Source organism: Silene latifolia, unplaced genomic scaffold, assembly GCF_048544455.1.
Source record: "Silene latifolia isolate original U9 population unplaced genomic scaffold, ASM4854445v1 scaffold_119, whole genome shotgun sequence".
Taxonomy (NCBI): domain Eukaryota; kingdom Viridiplantae; phylum Streptophyta; class Magnoliopsida; order Caryophyllales; family Caryophyllaceae; genus Silene; species Silene latifolia.
Genome location: NW_027413127.1, coordinates 1,388,228 through 1,409,771, shown reverse-complemented (window position 1 = coordinate 1,409,771; position 21,544 = coordinate 1,388,228). Strand labels below are relative to the sequence as shown.

The following is a 21,544-nucleotide window of genomic DNA, read 5'->3' as shown; positions in this document are numbered from 1 at the left end:
AATGACCCGACCCGAACTAACCCGAATATTTTAGAAACCCGAAATAACCCGACCCGAATTGGCCCGATTTGCCGGGTCTAATCTAAATATCTTCCTTCCTTACTTACTACTAATACGAGAGTACAAATTTTCAAAAGTTTTCCGTCCAAACTCCATCTACTCATATGAGGAAAGAAATAAGATTTTGTTGCTAAATCCCACACATTATTTTACTTAATCTCGCACATTTCTTCCACCCATACCGAACGTGCCTCTCACATTTCTCCGTCCCAAAAAAAGTGACACTAGATCAAATGGAAAAATGCAGGAAGTATAAAACAGGCCTCACCAATTGATACGAATACAGGTCCTTTAAAACAAATCACTAGTCTAAAATTTTTGTTTAAGACGATCTTACACAAAAAATGGTCGAACAGAAAAATTTATACCGTGTCACTGATTAATTACAACACTCTTTCATCTCTAGAATGGTAATCCCTTTTGTAAATCATTAATTATATCACATTTACAAATTATGTAAGAATCTGTTTCTGAAAAATGTATACCTAATGAACTCATGATGTACTGGTTCTTTCTAGACAGGAACATATGCTGTACTAATAAGTCAATTCTTTCCCTTCCTCATGTCCTAAACTTGCATGAAGTTTCTGTAATCGTCGTAAATGACTAGAGGGATTTACATATGAAATGTTCTGTCTGATTTATCGGTGAAGGCCTTCACCGGCTTTTACTTCAGATGTCAGAGCATTGGGGTTTGCAGAACCAAAATTTTAGCCGATTTGAAGACGCGTAAGTGATTACTCCAAGATCTTTTCCCCGGTGGAAAAAAGGTTCCAGACGACAGTTCCGACCAAATACAGGCCAACTGATACCTCAAACACATTATCCCACGAACCTGAGAATTGTAAAGCTATTATACATGCGAGCATTAGAAGTAAAAGTAAACAGTATTATGAAATAAGAGGCAAGAGAACGAACCATGTTGCAAAATATATCCAGTTGCTGCGGTTCCTAGGACGCCTGCCAGCACCCCGGCAGTATTTGAAAGACCGAGCAGTATACCCTGACACCAGTATTTGATTATGTTTTGAAATATCCATGCAAACGAGAACATAGAAGATAATTGAGAATGCGTAAAAGAGATTTGAAGTGAAGAGAATTGTAATGACTTACTGAGTACCGAGGAGCAATGTCTTGATGATTCGAATAAAGACCGGACTGAGAGAAAGCGTCAGTTCCCTGGTTATGATAAGACACCAAATGACAAACAGTGATCAGATGGTTCACTTGGACCATGAATGACAAACGTCGATACATATTCTAGCAGTAAGGCAATGACATGAATAACATCTTCCTAGTGCCTCAAAGGCTCCTGCTTATGGCAGGGTAAACGGGTTGGATTTTTAGGGCCTTCTCTATATATGTTGATTCGGCAAAGAGAGGCTGTTTCACGGAAATGTAAGTTTTCAATCTTACTGCAGTAGCACCACATCTTCATTTCATTGCAATTTTGCATTTGACCAGAAACTCATACCTGAGTAACTGGGCTCTACATAACAAAAAATAAGCTAATAAGGAACATTGTTTCCGCAGTTGACCAAGAAAAGCGAAAAATGGTACCTGGCTACAAGCCATGCACAGAACAGCCATAATAGGTGAATCGACGTGGCTCAATTGAGTTAAGAAAAATGCAGGTCCGAGGAAACCAACTGTTTGCATAATCTGCAGAGAAAATTATTCATTCGGTCACTAAAGTGCCAGGACATGTTGTAAAATGTCAGTAGATTCAAGAAAAATGCCGTTTGAGTATTTGACCACCACCACCACGACCACCACTTTACCCCAGTGCATCAAAGTTTCTTTCCATAACAGTAAAGAGAGAGACTGTTTCCGGACGACATAAAAAAACTGAATCGAGATTAACATCAACCTACTGCTATTTAACAATAAGGATAGAGCAGACAGTTCAGTAAGTCATTTCCGTAACTCAATCATACTCCAGAACCATATACGGAGTATTACTTAGGCTTTTGGCTCTATTGGAAATTGAAATCTTATTCAACCATAACGAACATGCATATAGCATAGGCGCATAGGTAGGTGTAGTACAACAGCCAGAAAGCATGATTCAGTCGAGAGAAGACTAATACCTTGCGTACTGTGGTGACGGAGTAACCTTTACTAACAAGTGTGTCTGCAATCCAGCCACCAAGATTTGCACACAATGCCATAGTAATCCATGGTACAACACTCAGCATTCCTGAGTCTGTAAGATTAAATTTCAACACCTGTAGGAGTAAACTAATTACAAGGGAGAAACGAAAGATCACGATTCGTTTATAAAGCTACAGGCAAAAAACAACTCAGCTGAATTGGGCTCAAGATCAGGTGTTTTGTCAGATCAAACCGGGAGACAATATATAAAGCAAGGGTACACTCGAATAAGAAACATCACCTGGTGATAATAAGTGGGCATCCATGTGAGTATAATAAATGTTCCCCAGTTATGACAGAAATGGCACACTATCAAAGCCCAAACAGGTGATTTTGACAAGATTTTCTTCCATGGAATTGTCTTAATTGGCTGTTTCGATAAGATGCAGCTGCTGAGAATTAATTTCTTTTCTGCAGGCCGAAGTTCAGGGTCTTCAAGTGGCGAGCTGCGTGCCTATGTACGCATTACCAGAAGAAGGAGGATTGAAAAGAGCACGTATAAGAGCAAACTTATTAGCAAAGTCCATGAAGGAGACGTAAATAATTTGGGGTCGGCTAACATGAATGATGATTTGAAACCGTTTTTACGGGAGAAACATAACAATGAAGGTACAGTCAGTACCTTGTTCAACCACACCGTAAACCAAACAGTTCCTAGAGAGCCAAAAGAGTAAAAAACTGATGGCCAGCCAAATTGATGTATCAAAAACGGCGAGAATCCCAGGCCAATAACTGAACCAAGGTACATTCCACTGTACACCAATGCCAAGGATCTACTTCTTTCAGAAACAGGAACCCATTTTGCTAGCATATTATTCATAGCAGGCATGGCAACACCCTAAGCAGAAGAAACAAAACATGTTCACTCAGAGCATAATAGGTTATATAATCATGAACCATCTTTGTTGCGAGACCAACCTCGCCAACACCCATTATAGCTCGGGCTACTAGCAAATAGGGCAGTCCAAGCTTTGCGGCAACAGGAGTAAGGATAGTAGCAACAGACCACCAAACTACACCAAACCCTAGAACAGCCTTTCCTCCAACAGTGTCTGCCCATATTCCCCCTGCGACCTGCAAATTATTGCAGCCAGTCAGCAAGAACCTTATGCTGGAAATATTACCTAATAACCGTCTCAAAGATTCAATAATTGTATTTACTTGGTCTAAGATTAGGAAAATTGAGAGTGTTATATTAGAATAAATAGACATCCGGTATCTCATTATTAATCATACAATTTCTCAATAAAAGCTATCTTTAACTCAATGACATATTACTGCGTAAGTAGTCTCCTATCCTCCAACCCTTTGCAACAAACAGACTCAATTCCTCAAATCAACCCTAATTTCCGTGTTTCTAATGATCTACACGGTGTTAGATACTTTTTACTTGACAGAAGAGCAGCTTAAAAATTCTCCTTCAAGGAAAGACGGTATAGATGAAGAGATGAAGAAACAGAAACCATGTTTCGGATTTACGGGTGTGATCTTATTCAAGAGAGCGGGACTCTTTTGAAATTACCTCAAACTTTAATGGCGACCGGTCAAGTTCCGTAAAAAGTCAAAGGTGATGGTTGAGGCCAACTATTATAAATATTCCTATTACGCTCCCTCACTCAAATGCCCATTGGGCTTGAAGAGTGGTTGGTTGTGCACCGGCTCCCTCCGTACCGTGTGCTGGAATTCCACTTCGAGTTTTTGAGGAGTTTTGAGGTTGCCAGGATTTGAACTCGTGACCTTCGGTCACACTGGCTCTGATACCATGATAGATGAACCATCTCAACCAAAACCTTAAGGTGATGGTTGAGGCCCAACTATTATAAATATTCCTATTAAGTCCAAGGAGCGCAAAACAAGTTATCATTGTCTTTCACTGAATGGAATGTGGAAGAGAGAACTTGTCTATTGAGCCCTTGGATGTCTTTTCTAAGGAGTATGCAGATTTAAAGGCTGAATTAGTAAGAACAGAACGACATCTTCTAAAAGAAATGGGGTTTATATGCCACGTGGAGCATCCGCATAAGTTTATTTCAAACTATTTAGCCGCACTTGGGACACCATCAGAGTTGAGACAGGATGCATGGAATCTCGCAAATGATAGTTCAGCAAAGACTATTTTTTTCTCTGTCTGTCTTTCTCCAAATCGGGAGAACACAAATTTCCATATGAGGCAGTCTTATGAAAAGATTATCATGAGAGTAATTATATAATGGAGTAGCTATTCCTTGATTTCAGTTGTTGGTGGCCCTATTGGTAATATTGGTAGGATGTTTAGATGTACAAGGTCGTCTTTCAAGAGACTAATTAATCGTAAACAGGCATGAGCAAAGGAAATACTCGTAATTGGCACTAAATGCTGAACATTAGAGGAAATGTTGAAGTCACCTGAGTAAGAAGATAGCCCCAGAAAAAAGAGGACTGTATCAAACCAACTGTAGCCGGATTCCATCCATACTCGGCTGACATGGGAAGTATTGCAATACTCATATTAACCTGCCACCATTCATCAACAGATACTATTCAATGCAAATGTAAAATTTCACATACTGTACTACACTAGTACCATCCTTATCGAGTTGCTAGTCTGCTATTCGCTCCAAGATCCGCCACTGCCTTAGTTTCCTAACTAACTTAGACTACTCTACAGACACCACACCACATTTTAAACTTCAGCAAAATATAACTGTACTTCAAAAGTTCACATTTTCTAGTTAAAACCTAGACTGTTTGCTAAATCGGTTCTGAAATTGTTTTTCAGTTCTGACTGTTTCACATTTTCGAGGTCAAAAGTGACATGGTTTGATGCACCGCTGTCAAGAAGGTAGTTTGGGTTTGGGTTAGGGATGCCGTGGGTTGTGGCAGTGTGTGCTTGAGGCCCTTGTTGGTGTTGACGGGTTGGAGGGGCAGGAAAGATGATGGTGGGAAATAGCTTTCGAAACAAGGGGCAGTCGGCTATGACATGACCCACTTGTCTGCACCATTGGCAGCGACCCTTAAAGGGTCTAGGATTCGGGTTGGTTGAGGGTGGCGGGTTAGGATAGGTGTTGGTGTTAGTGTTGTTGTTGCGGTAATTGCCACGAAATTGGTTGTTGTGACGGTAGGAAACGTTGGCAGTGGGTTGAAATATATCGGTTGTCGGGTTTTGTTTGCTGAGAAGTTCATGTTGAAGCAGCTTCTCGTGAAGGGCTTCAAATGAAATAGGGGTATCCCGGGCTCGTATAGCATCGATGACGGGTTTAAACAGGTTATAGTCAAGGCCTTTAAGGACCTTGGCTGTGATGTCCTCGGGATCGATAATGGTGCCCATTAAGGCGAGTTGGTCAACGCACGCTTTAATGGCGTGCACATACTCGGTGATTGTTTGGTCACTGGTTTTTACGATCGAGTCAAGACGGTCTTTTAATTGTAATTTGTGAATTCGGGACGGGTTAGCGTATGTTTGGGCTAATATATCCCACGCTTCTTTTGATATCTTGGCACATACAATCAATGCTTGTATGGTGGCAGAGAGAGTGCCCATGAGAGCTCCTAGAAGGAGTCCATCTTGTTTCAACCACGTGAGATACGCGGGGTTGGTGGTTTCTGTTTTGTCGGCATTGACGATGGTGGCGGGTGGTTGTTGATGGGTTCCATCGAGGAAGCCTAGGAGCCTTAGCCCGAATAGGATATTTGTTAACTGAAATCTCCAGGCAATATAATTGAGGGAGTTCAACTTGACACAGTGGTTCAAGTTGAGCGAAACAAGGGGTGTGTTTGAGTCGTGTGGGTTTTGAACTTGGTGTTCGGTTGGGGCCATGGTGATGAATGGATGGGAAGGGCGGCTGGTTTTAGTATGTTTGAAGGAAGCGGATTTTGGCAGAAGGTAGTTTGGGGTGGTGGATCGATTGCGGCGTGATACCATGTAAGATGAGAAATGTTGTGTTTGTATTAAGTGAATAATTACAATGAGATGCTATCCTATTTATACAGGGAGATGGACTCTTGTGCAAGAAATATAAATCTAATATTTACAAGATAAATATGTGCTTAATTTGAGTAAGTATATTGCTAGGAAAATCATTGCACATTTTGTGATGATATGGAAGATACTTTGCTTGAGGAAGAGTCTATAGACGATATACTGTTGATACTGAGGTCTCGAGTCTCGACTAATTTTTCATCCTAGGTCATTCATAAATAGCCTCTCCGTGTTGTTAATATATCATGCCGTCTACATCCAATACCTAGCTTCACTAGGGTAATGTTGCTGTCGTTATAATGCATTAGTTTCGAAACAATTAGGTAAACATCAGGATTACTGCAAACCTTAAAATTTTGATAACTAGAGTAGATCAAGTCCCCAACTTCGGAATTCCTTGAATTATATACTTCTATGATGCAATAAGCCAATAACACGCCTCCGTGTCAGTCATATGTTTACCTTTAGTTAAAATTCCGCTCACAAAAAAAGTAAATGTAAACAATTGACAGAGGAAATAACTCCGAGTATACCAAATCCCCAACTTTGGTATTCCTTGGATTATGATGGGATAATTGATTTCTAAAATTTGATAACTACGTAAGCATCCCTCTCTCTCCTATCACTAACCTAACCCCACCCAACTCTTTTACTCTTATTTTATTCCTCGCCTTAATACCCGTGCCCACAAAGAAAACCCTGAATAGGAGGGAGTATGATTTAATAAGCCAATAACACGCCTCCATCTCAGTCATATGTTTACCTTTACATAAAATTCCGCTCACAAAAAAGTAAAGGTAAACAATTGACAGAGAAAATAACTCCGAATATACCAAATCTCCAACTTTGGTATTCCTTGGATTATGATGCAATAATTGATTTCTAAAAAGACTTAATTTCCGTCTCACTAATTTGTTTACCTTTGCTTAAAACCCGGTCACAAAAACCCGATCACAAAAAACAATGTTAAACAATTGACTGAGACGGAATAAATACTCTCTCCCTCCGACTCATTTATTTACCTTTGATTAGAACATCCTCATAATTTGATGAAATTTAGAGAAATATTCTAACACACAAAAAAATACCAAAGGTAAACAAATGATTGAGACGGAATAAATAATTAAATAACTAGTAAAAAAGAGATAATTACCCGATCCATATTACAAAGAAGGAAAGCGGAGAAACACAAGATAACAATAACCCATCTTTTAGGAAACTCCTCCCACCACGGCACTACAACTCCTCCCACTTCCTCATCTTTCAATAAAACGACACCGTTTAGCGATGATTCCTTAAACTTAACCGACTCCGCCCCGGAATCAGCTGACACATCAAATGCCTTCTGCCTGACGTCCGCCCATACCTTTCCGAAACTCTTCCTCCTCCGAATTGTTTCCGAAACGGTTCTCAACTCGACCGAAACCCGAAAACCGGATAACCGACACGGGTGGCGGTATCGGTGTCGGTGAAGTAGAAGGTTGGGGGAGGTGAAGGAGGAGGAGAGTGAAAGAGGGTTCATAATTTGAGCGCCAGAGCTCTGTACTTCACTTCTCAACCACCTGATTTTCATTTGTTTTTTTGTTTTTTTGATTAATTAAGATTCGTTTTGTTTGTTAGTAACTGGTTGTTATTGCGACACCTGGCGGTTGAAATGGATGACTGTGTTAGTAGAAGATCGTTATTTAACTGAAATTTTGGGGGGTAAACTGTAAGTCTGTAAACAGTAAACACACTCTTTTACGCTGTAGTCATGGACTCATGGCCTTGTGGGCTATAGTGGATTAGTGGCCATATGTGTTGGACCATGTGTTTGTATGGCCCATGAAATCGAGTTTGGACATAAGTCACATTACTTCCAATACAAGAGCTGGCAAGCTTGATCCAACCCGAACCCAAGCAAACCCGGCCTGATAAAATTCGATTTTGTTGCAAATCGAAACCGACCTGACTCGACCGCATGACGACCTGTAGTTTGTCATGACCCGATTATCAGCTAGCCGAACTGACTAGACAGATATGAACCCCACCCGATATTGACCGGATTAAATTGATGACTAGACAATTATTAACCTTAATATTGAAGAAAATGAATGTGATTTAATGTTGTGATTTACTCTCTCTGTCCCGATCATTTGTTGTCCTATTCCATTTTAAAGTGTCTCAGTCAATTGTTGTCCTTTTTATTTTAAGAATGAATTTAATGGACAATTTGATCATTCACACTCAATTTTGGTCCACTTGTCATTTAATAATTAACCCTCTCCTCTTTCGTTTGTCTTTGTGCCAAAACCAAAGGACAACAATTGACCGGGAGTTCCGGGACGGAGGGAGTAGTGCTTAGTTTGATACGTTTGACTTAATAATGGAGTAACTAAATCAAATAATGGTTGAAAACTAAACTTAATGGTAAAAAAACGAAGTGATTTCTAACTATTTCTCCGTTTTAATTTGTGCTCCACAGTTAGTCTCCCTTAAGACGAACCCATTTTGGTCTTTCCCACAAAGACGGGATTTTGAGACCTTTTACAGCCAAATGTGACCACTTTGAAAAACCAAATCACCGTAACCTGTCAAACTAGCTGGATCATTGTGGTTACATTTAATCATAAAATGATGACAAAATCCCGTTTTTTTGAAAAGACAAAAATTAGCAACTCTCCTATAGGAACGTCCTATACCATAGGACTGGCCCAAAAGGAGAGAAGCCCAAAAATAATACTTAATTTAATTTATATTTAATTTTATTTTAACAACACGACATTTTATGATAAAAACTAACATATTTAAATATACAAGTTATTAATACAAAAGTCTAGGTTATCAAAATAAAATAATTTTTTTATAAGTTTATTAACTAATTTTTTTGGGCTTTTGGTTATTTGATTAAAAAGGTGAGTTATAAGTTAATTGTTTGGGCTTTTGGATTATGGGCTGGTCTTATGCTATAAGACAGTCCTATAGAACAATTTGTGGACAAAAATAGTCCGGCTGAAACAATTTGTGTTCCATGAAAGCCCAAATAAAACGAATGACCCACCAGAATTCCCGCTAAAAAGAACACACACCATTTAATTCAAGATCTACAATAACGGAAACAAACACACAGAATCACACACCATTGCTTGAGAAAACAGCCTCCTTTTATCACATTCTCCATTCTCCATTTCACCGCCATTTTCTATCACTGTAATCAAAAGCAATCAACAACACAGTGATGAATTTCAGTAAAATCATTGACTTTGTTAATAATAATCTCGCAAATCGATGCAATTATCATATTCGTCTCGATTCTCGACCCATTTGTTTCTCTTTTACTTCTCCTTTCTCCTTTTAATCCTTCCTCAAATGGTAATCCCATAATTTTATATCCGTCTCGGTCATTTGTTTACCTTTGATTAAAATACCGTCACAAATAGGAAAAAAAAGGTAAACAAATGATTGAACCGATAAAATAAGTGACTTTTCCATAATCTATGCGCTAGCTCCTTTGCGTGTGAAATTCGAAATTGTTGTAAAAAGGACACGTTTATTACGTGTTAGGGTTTCGAAGATTACTTTCCTGTGATTTGATTAATCAAGTTGGTACTTTTTAATTCAATCTTTTTGTGTTGGTTGAGTTGCAATCAATCAAACAATTGATGATTTGGCTAGCAATATGATGCTACTATATAGATTGTTGTTAATTAGGGTTATAATAGGTCTTTGATTGTATATTTAATTTCGCTTCGGTTTAATCGAAATCCGGTGAGTTAGTTTCTTCTGTGGCTAGATTAATTAAAGCTGTAAAATTTGTGAAATGTAGCTTGTGTGATTGTGTTCTTTGCCGTTATTCCGGTTTTTCGTTAATTTTCCTAGATTCTTACTGTTGTCGTAACTCTTAGGGTGTGTTTGGATTGAGTGATTTGGAGGGAAAAGAAAGGGAGGGAGAGTAGGGAATTGAAAATCCTCTGTTTGGATAGCAAATAAAGGTGGAAGGAAATGGAGGGGGAGAGATTTGGAGGGTTTCATTTTCCTTCCTCCAAGGCAAATTAGAATCTCTCCACAATAGGCAAGATTTGGAGGGAAATTGTATCCAAACACCCACATTTCATTTGCCCTCCCATTCCCTTACCTCCCTTTCCCTTCCCTCCTTCCCCCTCCCCTTCCTTTCCCTCTACTTTTGCTATCCAAACACACCCTTAAGCTGTGAAATGTGAATTTGGTGGCGGCGAAAGTTGGTTTGGGTAGGATTCAATCACATGGTCCTCTATGGTATTATGCAAATGCTAGACTTGATTATTGTTGTCTGATTCAACGCGACATATTATTATATACTTGTGATTTTAGTTGCTAAGTACTCCCTCCGTCCCAATCATTTGTTACCTTTTATGTATTCTATGTGAGGGGTATTTTAATCAAGGGTAAACAAATGATTGGGAGGAAGGGAGTAATGTATACATGGTGGTTGAATGTAGTTTAAAGGCGAAATATGTGATGATTTATAATAGCTTTTGCTTGATGGTAATTGCGGGTTACTGTGTTATGAGTTGAGGTTTTGAAATTATGAAAGATTTGGATTTGTTGTTCTACTGTGTTTTCTAGAAAAAGTATTACTGTATAATTTATATAAATGGTTCTTTTGGAAATCCTCTTTCGCTTGATGCCAATGCTTGACTATGGCAGTCTAGTCCAAGGCGAGTTTTAGTATTCTCGCGATTCTAGTTGGTCATCAATGTATATGTGGTTAATTGGTTGTTGAATTATTGTTTGCTGGATGGTAATTGCGTGTTAATGTTTTATGAGTCGAGGTTTCGAAGTCTTGAAAGATTTATCCAGTACAGTTGTACTGGTAGTTTTACTGTGTTTTCTGGAAAAGCATGGTTCTTTCTGAGATCCTATGTTGTTGCCCTGTTATTGACAGGATAGGCTCAATGTCATCAGAAATCAAGCTAGATATAGAGAGTAACTATGACAATTATGATTCATCACAAGTCGGCCTTTCGAATGGGAAAGATACAATGAGTGTGGGGGTCAATGGAACTTACAGCACGCTCGATGATTTCCATCAAGGAAAAAATTCTATTAGTGAAATCGTCTCACCAACGGAGCTTAGATCATCTAGTGACAGGTGAGGCTTTACAACTCTTGTGATCTCTATGTTACTCTTGCTCCAACTCATGGTTGTTAAATATGAGTACATATCCAAGTGTTAGTCTCAATGCGGCTCATTTTTATTAACACGGGTTTCTGCTGTAGTATGAGGATACGGGTTTCAAGACTTGGTCTGACTCAACTTTCTAGACATATTTAGTTTTTTTGGAACAATTGAAAGTATTTTTTCTTTTTTGAGAAACAAGTTTAAAGTCACTTAATATCACCAGAGGCTTCATAGAAAGTCTTTTTCTCTACTTTTGTTATGTGGGCCTTTCATTTAGGCTTCTCCATGAGAACTGTCAGGCTGATAAGGGTCAAGTAAATATTCCATAACCCTATCCTCGAGCGTCTTGTTGGACCCGTGTATGGCCTTGCATAGTTTCATATGAAAAGCCGAAGTAACATATATAGTGATCCTTTTTTTAGCATTCTTAACTGTGATCAACTTAAGTTACATTGTGTCTTAAGAAAGGTTATACATATGAAGATCATTCTCTTACCATTTTGTATATTTCGATCTATACCATACAGTAACACTATTTTTCATAAATGTTAATTCTCTGCGTAGTTAATTAGACTAGGGCACTGGTAGAAATCATATACTAGAATATCATAGAGCTCAAAATATAAAGTCTTATTCATCACAGATTCACAGCTTGATCGAGTAAATTATATGCAGCCTTTTCAATAGGCTTCTTCGACCCAATCGAGCAACACAAAATATCATCAGTAGTCATGTGGTTCAAGAGGGCGGAAAAAGGGAGCATGGAGGAGGAAAGAAACCCTCCGGTCCTCTTTTGTCTGGAGCTGCTTATTGCGTTTCCTCATGTAGCATGATACTCCTGAACAAAGTAGTTCTATCAACATACAACTTCAATGCAGGAATATCGTTGATGTTTTATCAGGTATATTTCGTTGTTGTATCTCAAATGCGCTTTCATTAATGAGAATGCCCTAGCTTGTTTAGTTTATTTTTGCACCTCCAAACTGGAACTTCAGTAAAGTATGTCTTATATTCAAATTTGTATCCTGTAAAGGGTTAACACAGTGTCCTTGATGCAGAACTTAATCAGCACTGTAATCGTTGTTGCATTAAGTATATGTGGGATTGTTTCAGTAGAAAAACTCAGCTGGAAGCTGATAAAGGTTTGGCTACCTGTCAACATTATCTTTGTGGGAATGCTTGTATCAGGAATGTACAGGTACTTACAAATTCTATAATATATACTCAATGAAATGGTCAACTACTGAATGCAATGACAAAGGCACTTCAAAAAAAAATTTGTTACTCCGTATATTTTTCACTGTTTGTAATGTTGACTGACCTTTTCTTGTCCTTGCAGCTTAAAATTCATTAATATCGCCATGGTCACAATTTTGAAAAATGTAACAAATATACTAACTGCTATTGGTGAATATTACCTATTTCGGAGACGCCAGAATCAGAAAGTTTGGACTGCTATGTTTCTCATGGTATGAAACCTCTTATGTTTGCAGCATCTTTGTTTGCATGGAAAAACAATATTGTGTGAACACTGGTCATCTGGTGACCTGTTGGTCAGTGATCTTAATTAATCGAGTAACTGAACTTTGTTGGTCCTGCGCTTTAGAAAAGATAAAATTGTAAACCTAAATTGGTGTGATCTGGTGGTCCTGCACCTTAGCTTACATAAAGTTGTTAACCTAAACCGATGTGATCCTGGTTTAAGTAATTCCAGAAGTAATTTGTCTTTCATTTCATTACATGCTCTAGATTAGTCTGCTGAACTACTGTTGATGCATTCTTTTTCATTACTTACCTTTATGTATGCTTTGACCTGTGCTTGGTATTTTCCCTTCCTCAGATTATCTCTGCTATAAGTGGCGGTATCACAGATCTTGCATTCAACACCACAGGATATACATGGCAATTTATAAACTGCATTCTAACGGCTAGCTATTCAGTATGTTTTCTAGTCATTTCAGTCTTGTTTATCATCACCTTTACTTTGCCCCCTATTCTATGATCTTCAATTGCTGGCTTGCTTGATTGCTTGTTGCTAGGTGCGGCAATCCAGCTTCCCCTACTATTTCGTTTTTTTTGGGGGGTTTTTTTATTTAGTTGCAAAGGAAATCCTAAGGACATTCTGATACCGAGGGGATTCAAACTTAGGCCATAAGAATCACCACTAAAAAAAGTAACTGGTTTATCTAGCTGATATTTGAATTTTTCCTTTCGAAATTACCATGATATTGATGTATGTAATTGTACATGTTTTCAGCTTACTTTAAGGATGGTCATGGACAAAGCAAAACAGTTGACGAAGTCTGGATCTCTAAATGAAGTTTCAATGGTGTTGCTGAACAACGCTTTATCATTACCCTTTGCAGTGTTCCTGATTCTGGTCTTTGATGAATGGAGCTATGTGAAGAACGCGTAATCATATTATTACTTAATCTCCAACTCTTAGTCGTTCATTTAATTACTAGATCAGGATGAATAAAATTACTAAGAGGGGTCATACATTTACAGAGAGGTAACAACACTGCCAATGTTTTGGGCTGCAGCGACACTCAGCGGACTGTTGGGTCTTGCAATTAGCTTTACATCAATGTGGTTTCTAGGCCAAACCGGTCCTACTACTTACAGGTAATTGCTTACCCTATGGTCTGAGATCTCTGGATCAAGCTCTCCGTTACTAATTAAAATCTGATCTTATGTTATTTCGATGCTGCACTTTGGCTCAATGTTGATATACTTTGAAACTTAAATTTAGTCAAAAACATGATTTTTTTTACACAAAATAGTCGTTTTTAACAGTACGCTACACACCCACGTCTTGCATCTGCAGTGGAGTTGAGTTACATTAATCGGATAAATAACATCTAATGTCTAACTTTCAAATTAACATTCATTTTGAAGAGAATTTGGCAAAGTAGAAAGCTACTTGTTCGCATATACAGTTCTATATCCATCTTTTCAACTTACTGACAATACGTGTTTGACAGTCTGGTTGGTTCCTTAAACAAGATACCTATATCCCTCGCCGGAATACTACTGTTCAATGTTCCACTTAGCTTGCCCAGCCTCTTCAGCATATTTTTTGGTGAGAATGCTACTGATATCCTAATTTTATTTTATTTTTCTGATGTGATCTATTTTTTTTCCGATTCATGACCATTCATATGCATTTCAGGTCTATTTGCTGGAGTATTCTTTGCCAGAGCTAAGATGTCATAAAGCATGGTTTGAATCCCAACATTCCGCACAACCGCAAACACATCAGAAGGATCCAAAAGGCGTGTCTGAACTTTCTAGAAGCCGCTCCTCTTTTTTTATCAACTGGATAAACTAAGAAGAACAAGCAGAGCTACAGGATTCCAACTTGCCTAGTATTAGAGCTTTCGGTAATCTTTCTATTAAAGTTATTAGCAATGCAGTATTGCAGTTACATAGTTCATCTCAGGAAGTGTCTGGTTATTCTTGCTGTATTCTTTCCTGCTAACAGAGTTGAATTCATATGCTTCCATAATTATTCAAAGCTCACAATTTCTCGACGATTGTTACTCTGATTCTCTGATTATTTGTTTATTCCTGTAACTAAAAATTACGGTTTTGGCTGCTGTCAATTGGTTTTAGACTTTTAATTTATCTTTGTACATGGATCGAGTTCTTCTGGGCTCTGACTGAACAAATTGGCCTTGTTTCAGTCCTGTAACCATTGATTTTCCATTCACTCGCAAAAAAAAAAAAAAAAAAAATCTTCAGTAGATCATAACAATGCTGTGCTGTGCTAATTCTCTATAGACTAACTTACATAGCATAGTAATGACAAACATATTGGTAGTCTGAACTATGAGATAATACTAATTAGAAGGAGATGGAGCGGCACAATGTTGACCGAAAATGTGGTCCAGAAGAAAGTGATTGTTATACGGGCAAGAATACATCACTGACTTCCGTCGTCAGTGATTGAAATCTTATGAGTCGTCAAGAAGGAATGGAAGTCATTCAAGCAAGACTTCATGCTACGGTCATGGACGGCTAGGAAGCACTCCATGTGGTCATCATTGACAGGTAGCATGTCCATGTATGGATGTGGGAATACAAACTTCTCGTTGTCGTTAGTTTCCTGGCTGTCGGAAGGGGAAGACGGAGGCTGGCTTTGGAATGGTAATGGGAACGGGTATCTATGGGTATCTATGGGGAAAGTGTAAACTTACAGATTATTACCTCTACCTAGCACCATATTCTTCCAACTGACACAAATTAACCAAAAGTACCTAGTATTATTGAAGCTTTACTCAAAATTTTTAAAGATTGTCAATTTGTGATCAATCCTGATTAGTTATTTATCTCATCAGTTAAAAATACGTTTTTCGGCTGCTGTCGATTGGTTTTAGTTAAATTTTTTATAGGGGTTATTGATTTTTGCTTACTGAACAAATTGAACCTGTTCGGCTCCATTAACATCGAAACTTGGAATATATACCGAGTATATCATAAAAAAATACTAACAATAAATTTAATTTTACTCATATAAATAGTAAATAATACGGAGTACAACTGTAGACTGTGCTAAATCTCAGTAAAACTAACTTATATAGCTAGTAATTATTATTGATTTTAAATTGTAAATAAAAAATCGACTAAGGTCTGCTAATTGTATGTTGATGAATACTATCAACTTATTTATAGTATGAACTACTGTTACATAATAATATTAACTAGAAGGGAATGCAGCTTCGCAATCTTGACTTGTTAACGGGCAAGAATACATCACTGACTTCCGTCGTCAGAAGGGGCAGACGGTGAGGATGGAGCCTGGCTAGGGAATGGGAATGGGTGTGGAAATCTATGGCCGAAGTGTGGATGTACGGGAAAGAGGGGTGGGAATAGGTGATGATGGTGTCCATGGAACGGGATTCCGTGGAATGGGAACCAGAATTTCTGGTCATTCATATCAGTATTGGTCTGATAGGACTCGTCGTTTATTTCTTGGTTATCGGAAGGAGTTGAAGGAGAAGACGGAGGCTGGCTTGGGAATAAAAACGGGTGTGGGTGTGGAAATCCATGGGGAAAGTGTGGATGTGGGAATAAGTGATGATGGGGAAATCCATGGAACGGAATTCCGTGGTAGTGTCGCCACAGGAATTTCTGGTCGTTTATATCCGTACTGATTTGATTTTCATCAGCAGACGCGGAATACTGATGTTGGGCAAAAGCGATGGCGAAGAGTAGAGGTAGAACTAGAAAGATGATAACTCCCTTCATTATGTTGGCTGTTTTTTATTTGTGAGATATTGAAGGAGGTTTATGAGGTATTTATACTTATGAATCGGAGTTGTTCGAATACATCAAACTCTTAATAAAATAATAATCTTTAATCTTAAAGAACTAGAGTTCTAACATAATAAGGCGAGTTTAAAGATAATACGGAGTAAGAAAGAGTTCGTGTTCTGATGAAAAACTGTAGAATTCTGAGGTAACTGTAATTAAGAATATGGACAGAAGTCCGATACGTCTGTAACTCTGTAGTCTGTACTTTGCTAAATTCGTAATTCTAATCCTAGTCGTAATCCTAATTATGTTGTCGAAATTTATTCATCAGCTAACTAATGATTCAAAGTCCCAAATCAGATACGGAGTACTATTATTACACAATAATACCAAGAATATTACGAAAATAAATAAATTAAATGAATAATTTCATAAATAAAATGAATACATGGTTCTAACTGGACTGCTGAAAATTAATGACAGATTCATAGGGTGACACTATCGTCTAATCTCTCTGTCGTTATTTTCCTGCAGCTTTAGTAAATTAATGACAGATTGATAGCGTCGTTAGTTTCTTGCAGCTTTAGTAATTTAATGACAGATTGATAGGATAGGGTGACATTATCGTCTAATCTCTCCGTCGTTAGTTTCTTGCAGCTTTAGTGATGGAAGGTCTGGAATATGGAAACAAATCGTCTCGTCTTCCTTGCTATATTCTGTTTTGCCTAAAAGGCTAAGTTGATATATTCATTAATTATTCAATGCGAAAGGGCTTTTTTCGTATGGAAACAAGATCGTCTCGTTCCTTGCTACAGTTTTCGGTTATTGTCGATTGGTTTTCGTTCAATTTTGTATAGAAGTTCTCGAGTTTTTCTGAGTTGACTGAAGAAATTGATCTTGTTCAGCTCCATTAACATAATAAGCTGATGAGTATAAATGTATAATAATACGTAAAACTGGAATGGTAAAAATATATTAAATTTTATTGAGATATAAATCGTAAATAATACAATTGTAGACTGCGCTAAATCTCGAAAACTAACTATCATCAAACTTATTTATAGTATGAACTATGACATAATATTAATATTAATATTAACTAGACTAAAAGGGGATGGATGAGCTCTGCAATGTTGAGCAACAAGGTGTTCTGTCCAAGTGACGTTATACGAGGCAAGAATACGTCACTGATTTCCGTTGTCAGAAGGGGCAGACGGTGAGGATGGAGCCTGGCTAGGGAATGGGAACGGGAATGGGTGTGGAAATCGATGGGGAAAGTGTGGATGTACGTGAAAGTGAGGTGGGAATAGGTGGTGATGGTATCCATGGAACGGGAATCCGTGGAATGGGAACGGGATTTTCTCGTCAGGGATTTGATAATTGTCGTTGTTGTTGTCGGAAGGGGTAGAAGGGGAAGACGGAGGCTGACTTGGGAATGGGAACGGGAACGGGTGTGGAAATCGATGAGGAAAGTGTGGATAATGTGGTAGGTAGTGGTGATGTGGGATGTATGGGTGATGATGGTATCCATGGAACGGGATTCCGTGGTACGGGAAGTGGATTTTCTCGTCATTCATATCAGCAGACTCGGAATATTGACCTTGACCAAAAGCGATGGCGAAGAGTAGAGGTAGAAAGACGACAACTCCCTTCATCATCATGTTGTTGTAGTGGCTAATTCTCAATTTGTGTGAGAGATTGAAGGAGGGTTAAGAGGTATTTATACCGGTGCATCGGAGTTTTTCGGAGAATACCAAACTCTTAATAAATTAATCTAATCTAATCGGATTTAATCTTTGATTTCGAAAACTAGTTCTAACATAATACTGTAAAGTTTAGAGGTGAAACAGTTTGTGTCCTAATGAAAAACTTAAAACAGTTTGTGTCCTAATCAAATATCGACTGAAGTTTGAATTTCGCTAGCATTAAAATTGTCCACGTGACTTAATTAACGAGAAAAAATAATAAAAATATAGGGTGTATTATAAATACGAGTAATAATAAAGATTTCAGTGTTTACAATTGTAGTAGACTGAGATGTGTGTGATTCCTCTCCTGTGATAAGATTTATCAATTTTTCCTCGTTTTGATGAAATAAACATTTACGGTTGAATATTGGTTTGAGATGCGTATAAAAAGTGAAATGCAACTAATAAAAATAAGGGTATCAACAATGCTTCGTCTCTGCATCGGAGGGGAAAAATTATACTCGGTACTAAAATTACTTGCATTTCACTTTCGTAGGAATCATACGCATCTCAGACCAATATTCAACTGTAAATATTTCGTCAAAACGAGTAAAAATTGATAAAATAAATAGATATTACAAAATAATTAGATGTTACAAAATGAAACAAAGAATATTACAAAATAAAATGAATAATAATTACATGAACAAAAAGAATAAGCTCATTCTGAGCCTGCAGAACATGAATTACTGAAAATTAATGATTGATAGCGCGACATGATCGTCTAATCTCTCCTTGGTTACCAGTGAGAACGCCGATTCTTCCCATCTTAATCATGGCTTGACCAAATTTATCAAGGAATAGGCTACCATCACTATAAGCAAGCTTCTTAACAATGCTGTTAGTTAATGGAGAATTGGCTATATTTACGTCAATTTCGAGAATTCCTCTGTTTGCTACGATTTGTTTGTAATATCCGTTGTCCATCTTGTAGTAACTGTTTGGTGTTTGATCAAGGAATGTTGTTTTATTAATTTTGCTCTTTCTTGGGCATGTGTTCTTCAATGAGCTTAGTAAGGCCGGGTTTATTCTCCGGTCTGACATGCCAGAGTTGTCGAAATTGTACAAACGATCTTGAAAGTTGTTGCAGTGTACATTTCCTACTGTGTGTCCTCCTGTAAAATAGTTAAAAAGTTCAGTTAATGTTAAGAATAAAAGCTCTGGCCCATATGAGTTCCACATATATAAGTAGACCTATACTCGGGCTGGGCTAGTGCCGGGTCGGGCTCTCCTGGTTAGACCCGAGCAGGCCAGGGGAGGGACGGGCTTGGCCGGGCCGGGCTGAGATATGCTTGACCCGGGCCAAGACACGAGGAGGGCCAAGAGCGGGCCGGGCTGACGGGCCTTACCACTTTATTTTATTTTTTTATTTTTGCTAAAATGGCGGTCCAAAGGCGGGCCGGGCTGGAATTTTAGGACCCGGCAAACGGCGGGCCAATGCCGGGTCGGGCCAAGTTTCACGAAATAACGGGCCAAGGCGGGCCGGGTCAGCCCGTGCTAATGACGAGCTCTACATATAAGGATTCCACATCGGAGAATTAGAGAAGAGTATTCCACTATATAAGGACAGGTGGCTACTCTCTTTATTGCGAATTGGTTTTAGAGTGGAATCCTTTTGGGCCTGTGTTGTGGACTCTTTCTCTTCCGTTTGGATGTGCCCAAGCCCGTTGTTGAATTTAACCGTTAATGATGGTAAAAAAATGTTTGTCGTGATGAAAACGATTACAATTTCTTGCATGAGACGGTTTTGTACCTAGAAGTACAACAAAGTCTTCCTTAGTTAGTCCTCTTGAAGCAAATAGATGGACAGCCTGTTGCACAGGCATTTTCACTGATGGAAGATTTGCTAGAGCTTCTTTCTGACTCGAAACTCGGCCATCTCGTCTTCCTGTCTCTGCGTAGTACCATTTGCCTCCAGACTGATACAAATTTCGGAGTACAAAATCAATATATAAATTAAACTTTAAGCTGACGGGTTTGAACCCAAGTCATATAAGTAAATGATCATCAATTAATGATTGTATGCGTTAAGCTAGCTGACATCTGCATAAATAATACTCGAAATAATATGCTTAAATTGCTTACCAAAGACACAGCAGATCTAGCAGCGAGTATAAGTATATCACTACAAGATACGACTCCTGGACAAACGGTTTCAAGAACATCCTTCGCGGTATCAATAACTTCAAACCCGCCAAGGCTTAGATTCGGCTTTGCGGTTTTCTCTGTGTTTTTGCCTTCAATTAACACTGATGCATCACATCCCTGTTAACATTGAGTTATTCGGAATATTAGTTTTAAATTTCGTAAAAGAATGTTAAGCTCAAAAGTCGTAGTATAAAAAGAACAGTAAGTGGATTATACATCTGATGTAGTACATCACATGACATATGTTTTGAACATTAAGATAAAGTTTTTGAGTTTTAATTTAAAAACTTTGAGTTTTATTATAAAGTTTTTGAGTTTAATTATATATAAGCTCAGAAAAATTTGATTTTTGACTTCATAAAACTAAAATGTAATTTATATACTCTATAAAACTCAAAAAATCATTAAATATAAGGTAGTACATCTGATGTACAATCCTTTTTCTCTAAAAAGAACAACATAAAAATAAATATATTGGATGAAATTAGTAAATTACCCGAACAATACAATCATGGAACTGTAACCGAATCAAATGACCAACAGTATTCGGATCCTTAGTAGCCCTGGCCTTAACAACGTCGAAAACGATTTCTTCAACATTATGTTTGCCACATTTACCTGCATAGTACCCAACTTTAAGGTCACCATAACATTGACTAATAAGGGTCATTAAAATGACCCCTAAAGTAAAGGCAGCTGAATTTGAGCTAAACTTCATTTTTTTTTTGGTTCTTAAAGGAGTAAATTGCCGCTTTCGCGTATGTAATAAGTATATTATATGTATGTGTTTATTAGTTGATGGAAATTGTTAAGGAAACTGTTGGGTATTTATAATGTAGCTTGATATGGGTAGAGTAATCATGTAGCAGCTGTATATGACTTTGTCTTAGCTTGCTAATGTACAAGGGGGCAAATATAGTATTCGTATATTTGTCATATATACGTCCGACTAATGTTAACTTAATGACGATATTAGTGTTGAATGATTATCGACTAATTGGTGTTTAAGAGGGTCGTCTTATATGTTTTTGGACCTTGTATCGAAACTACAATTTTGGGTTTGTGAAATATGAAAATCGT

General features: G+C 38.0%; 3 protein-coding genes across 5 annotated transcripts; 1 reads left to right on the top strand and 2 right to left on the bottom strand.

Moving 5' to 3' along the window:
• Positions 1-459: 459 nt before the first annotated feature.
• Positions 460-7,770, bottom strand: LOC141637499 (sodium-dependent phosphate transport protein 1, chloroplastic-like). The gene is made up of 10 exons (XM_074446970.1): positions 7,326-7,770; positions 4,600-4,707; positions 3,133-3,288; positions 2,837-3,052; positions 2,456-2,668; positions 2,151-2,288; positions 1,621-1,722; positions 1,174-1,239; positions 979-1,063; positions 460-895 (listed from the first exon to the last, which is right to left on the bottom strand). Exons 1-10 carry the CDS (start codon positions 7,743-7,745, stop codon positions 798-800), a joined length of 1,602 nt encoding a protein of 533 aa, XP_074303071.1. The 5' UTR covers positions 7,746-7,770; the 3' UTR covers positions 460-797.
• A 1,478-nt stretch (positions 7,771-9,248) lies between these two features.
• On the top strand, positions 9,249-14,911 carry LOC141637501 (GDP-mannose transporter GONST2-like). 3 transcript variants are annotated; one of them, XM_074446973.1, is made up of 10 exons: positions 9,249-9,523; positions 11,081-11,282; positions 11,988-12,213; positions 12,371-12,510; positions 12,652-12,781; positions 13,153-13,251; positions 13,570-13,724; positions 13,821-13,937; positions 14,297-14,394; positions 14,485-14,911. In XM_074446973.1, the coding sequence occupies exons 2-10, from the start codon at positions 11,086-11,088 to the stop codon at positions 14,526-14,528; spliced, it is 1,206 nt and encodes a 401-aa protein (XP_074303074.1). In that variant the 5' UTR covers positions 9,249-9,523; positions 11,081-11,085; the 3' UTR covers positions 14,529-14,911. The 3 variants fall into 3 exon arrangements, with proteins under 3 accessions (XP_074303074.1, XP_074303072.1, XP_074303073.1); XM_074446971.1 differs by having other exon boundaries at positions 11,076-11,282; XM_074446972.1 differs by lacking the exon at positions 9,249-9,523 and adding an exon at positions 9,530-9,753 and having other exon boundaries at positions 11,076-11,282.
• A 3,866-nt stretch (positions 14,912-18,777) lies between these two features.
• Positions 18,778-21,182, bottom strand: LOC141637506 (peroxidase 57-like). Its single transcript, XM_074446979.1, has 4 exons — positions 20,961-21,182; positions 20,402-20,581; positions 20,070-20,235; positions 18,778-19,431 (listed from the first exon to the last, which is right to left on the bottom strand). Exons 1-4 carry the CDS (start codon positions 21,180-21,182, stop codon positions 19,013-19,015), a joined length of 987 nt encoding a protein of 328 aa, XP_074303080.1. The 3' UTR covers positions 18,778-19,012.
• Positions 21,183-21,544: the final 362 nt, after the last annotated feature.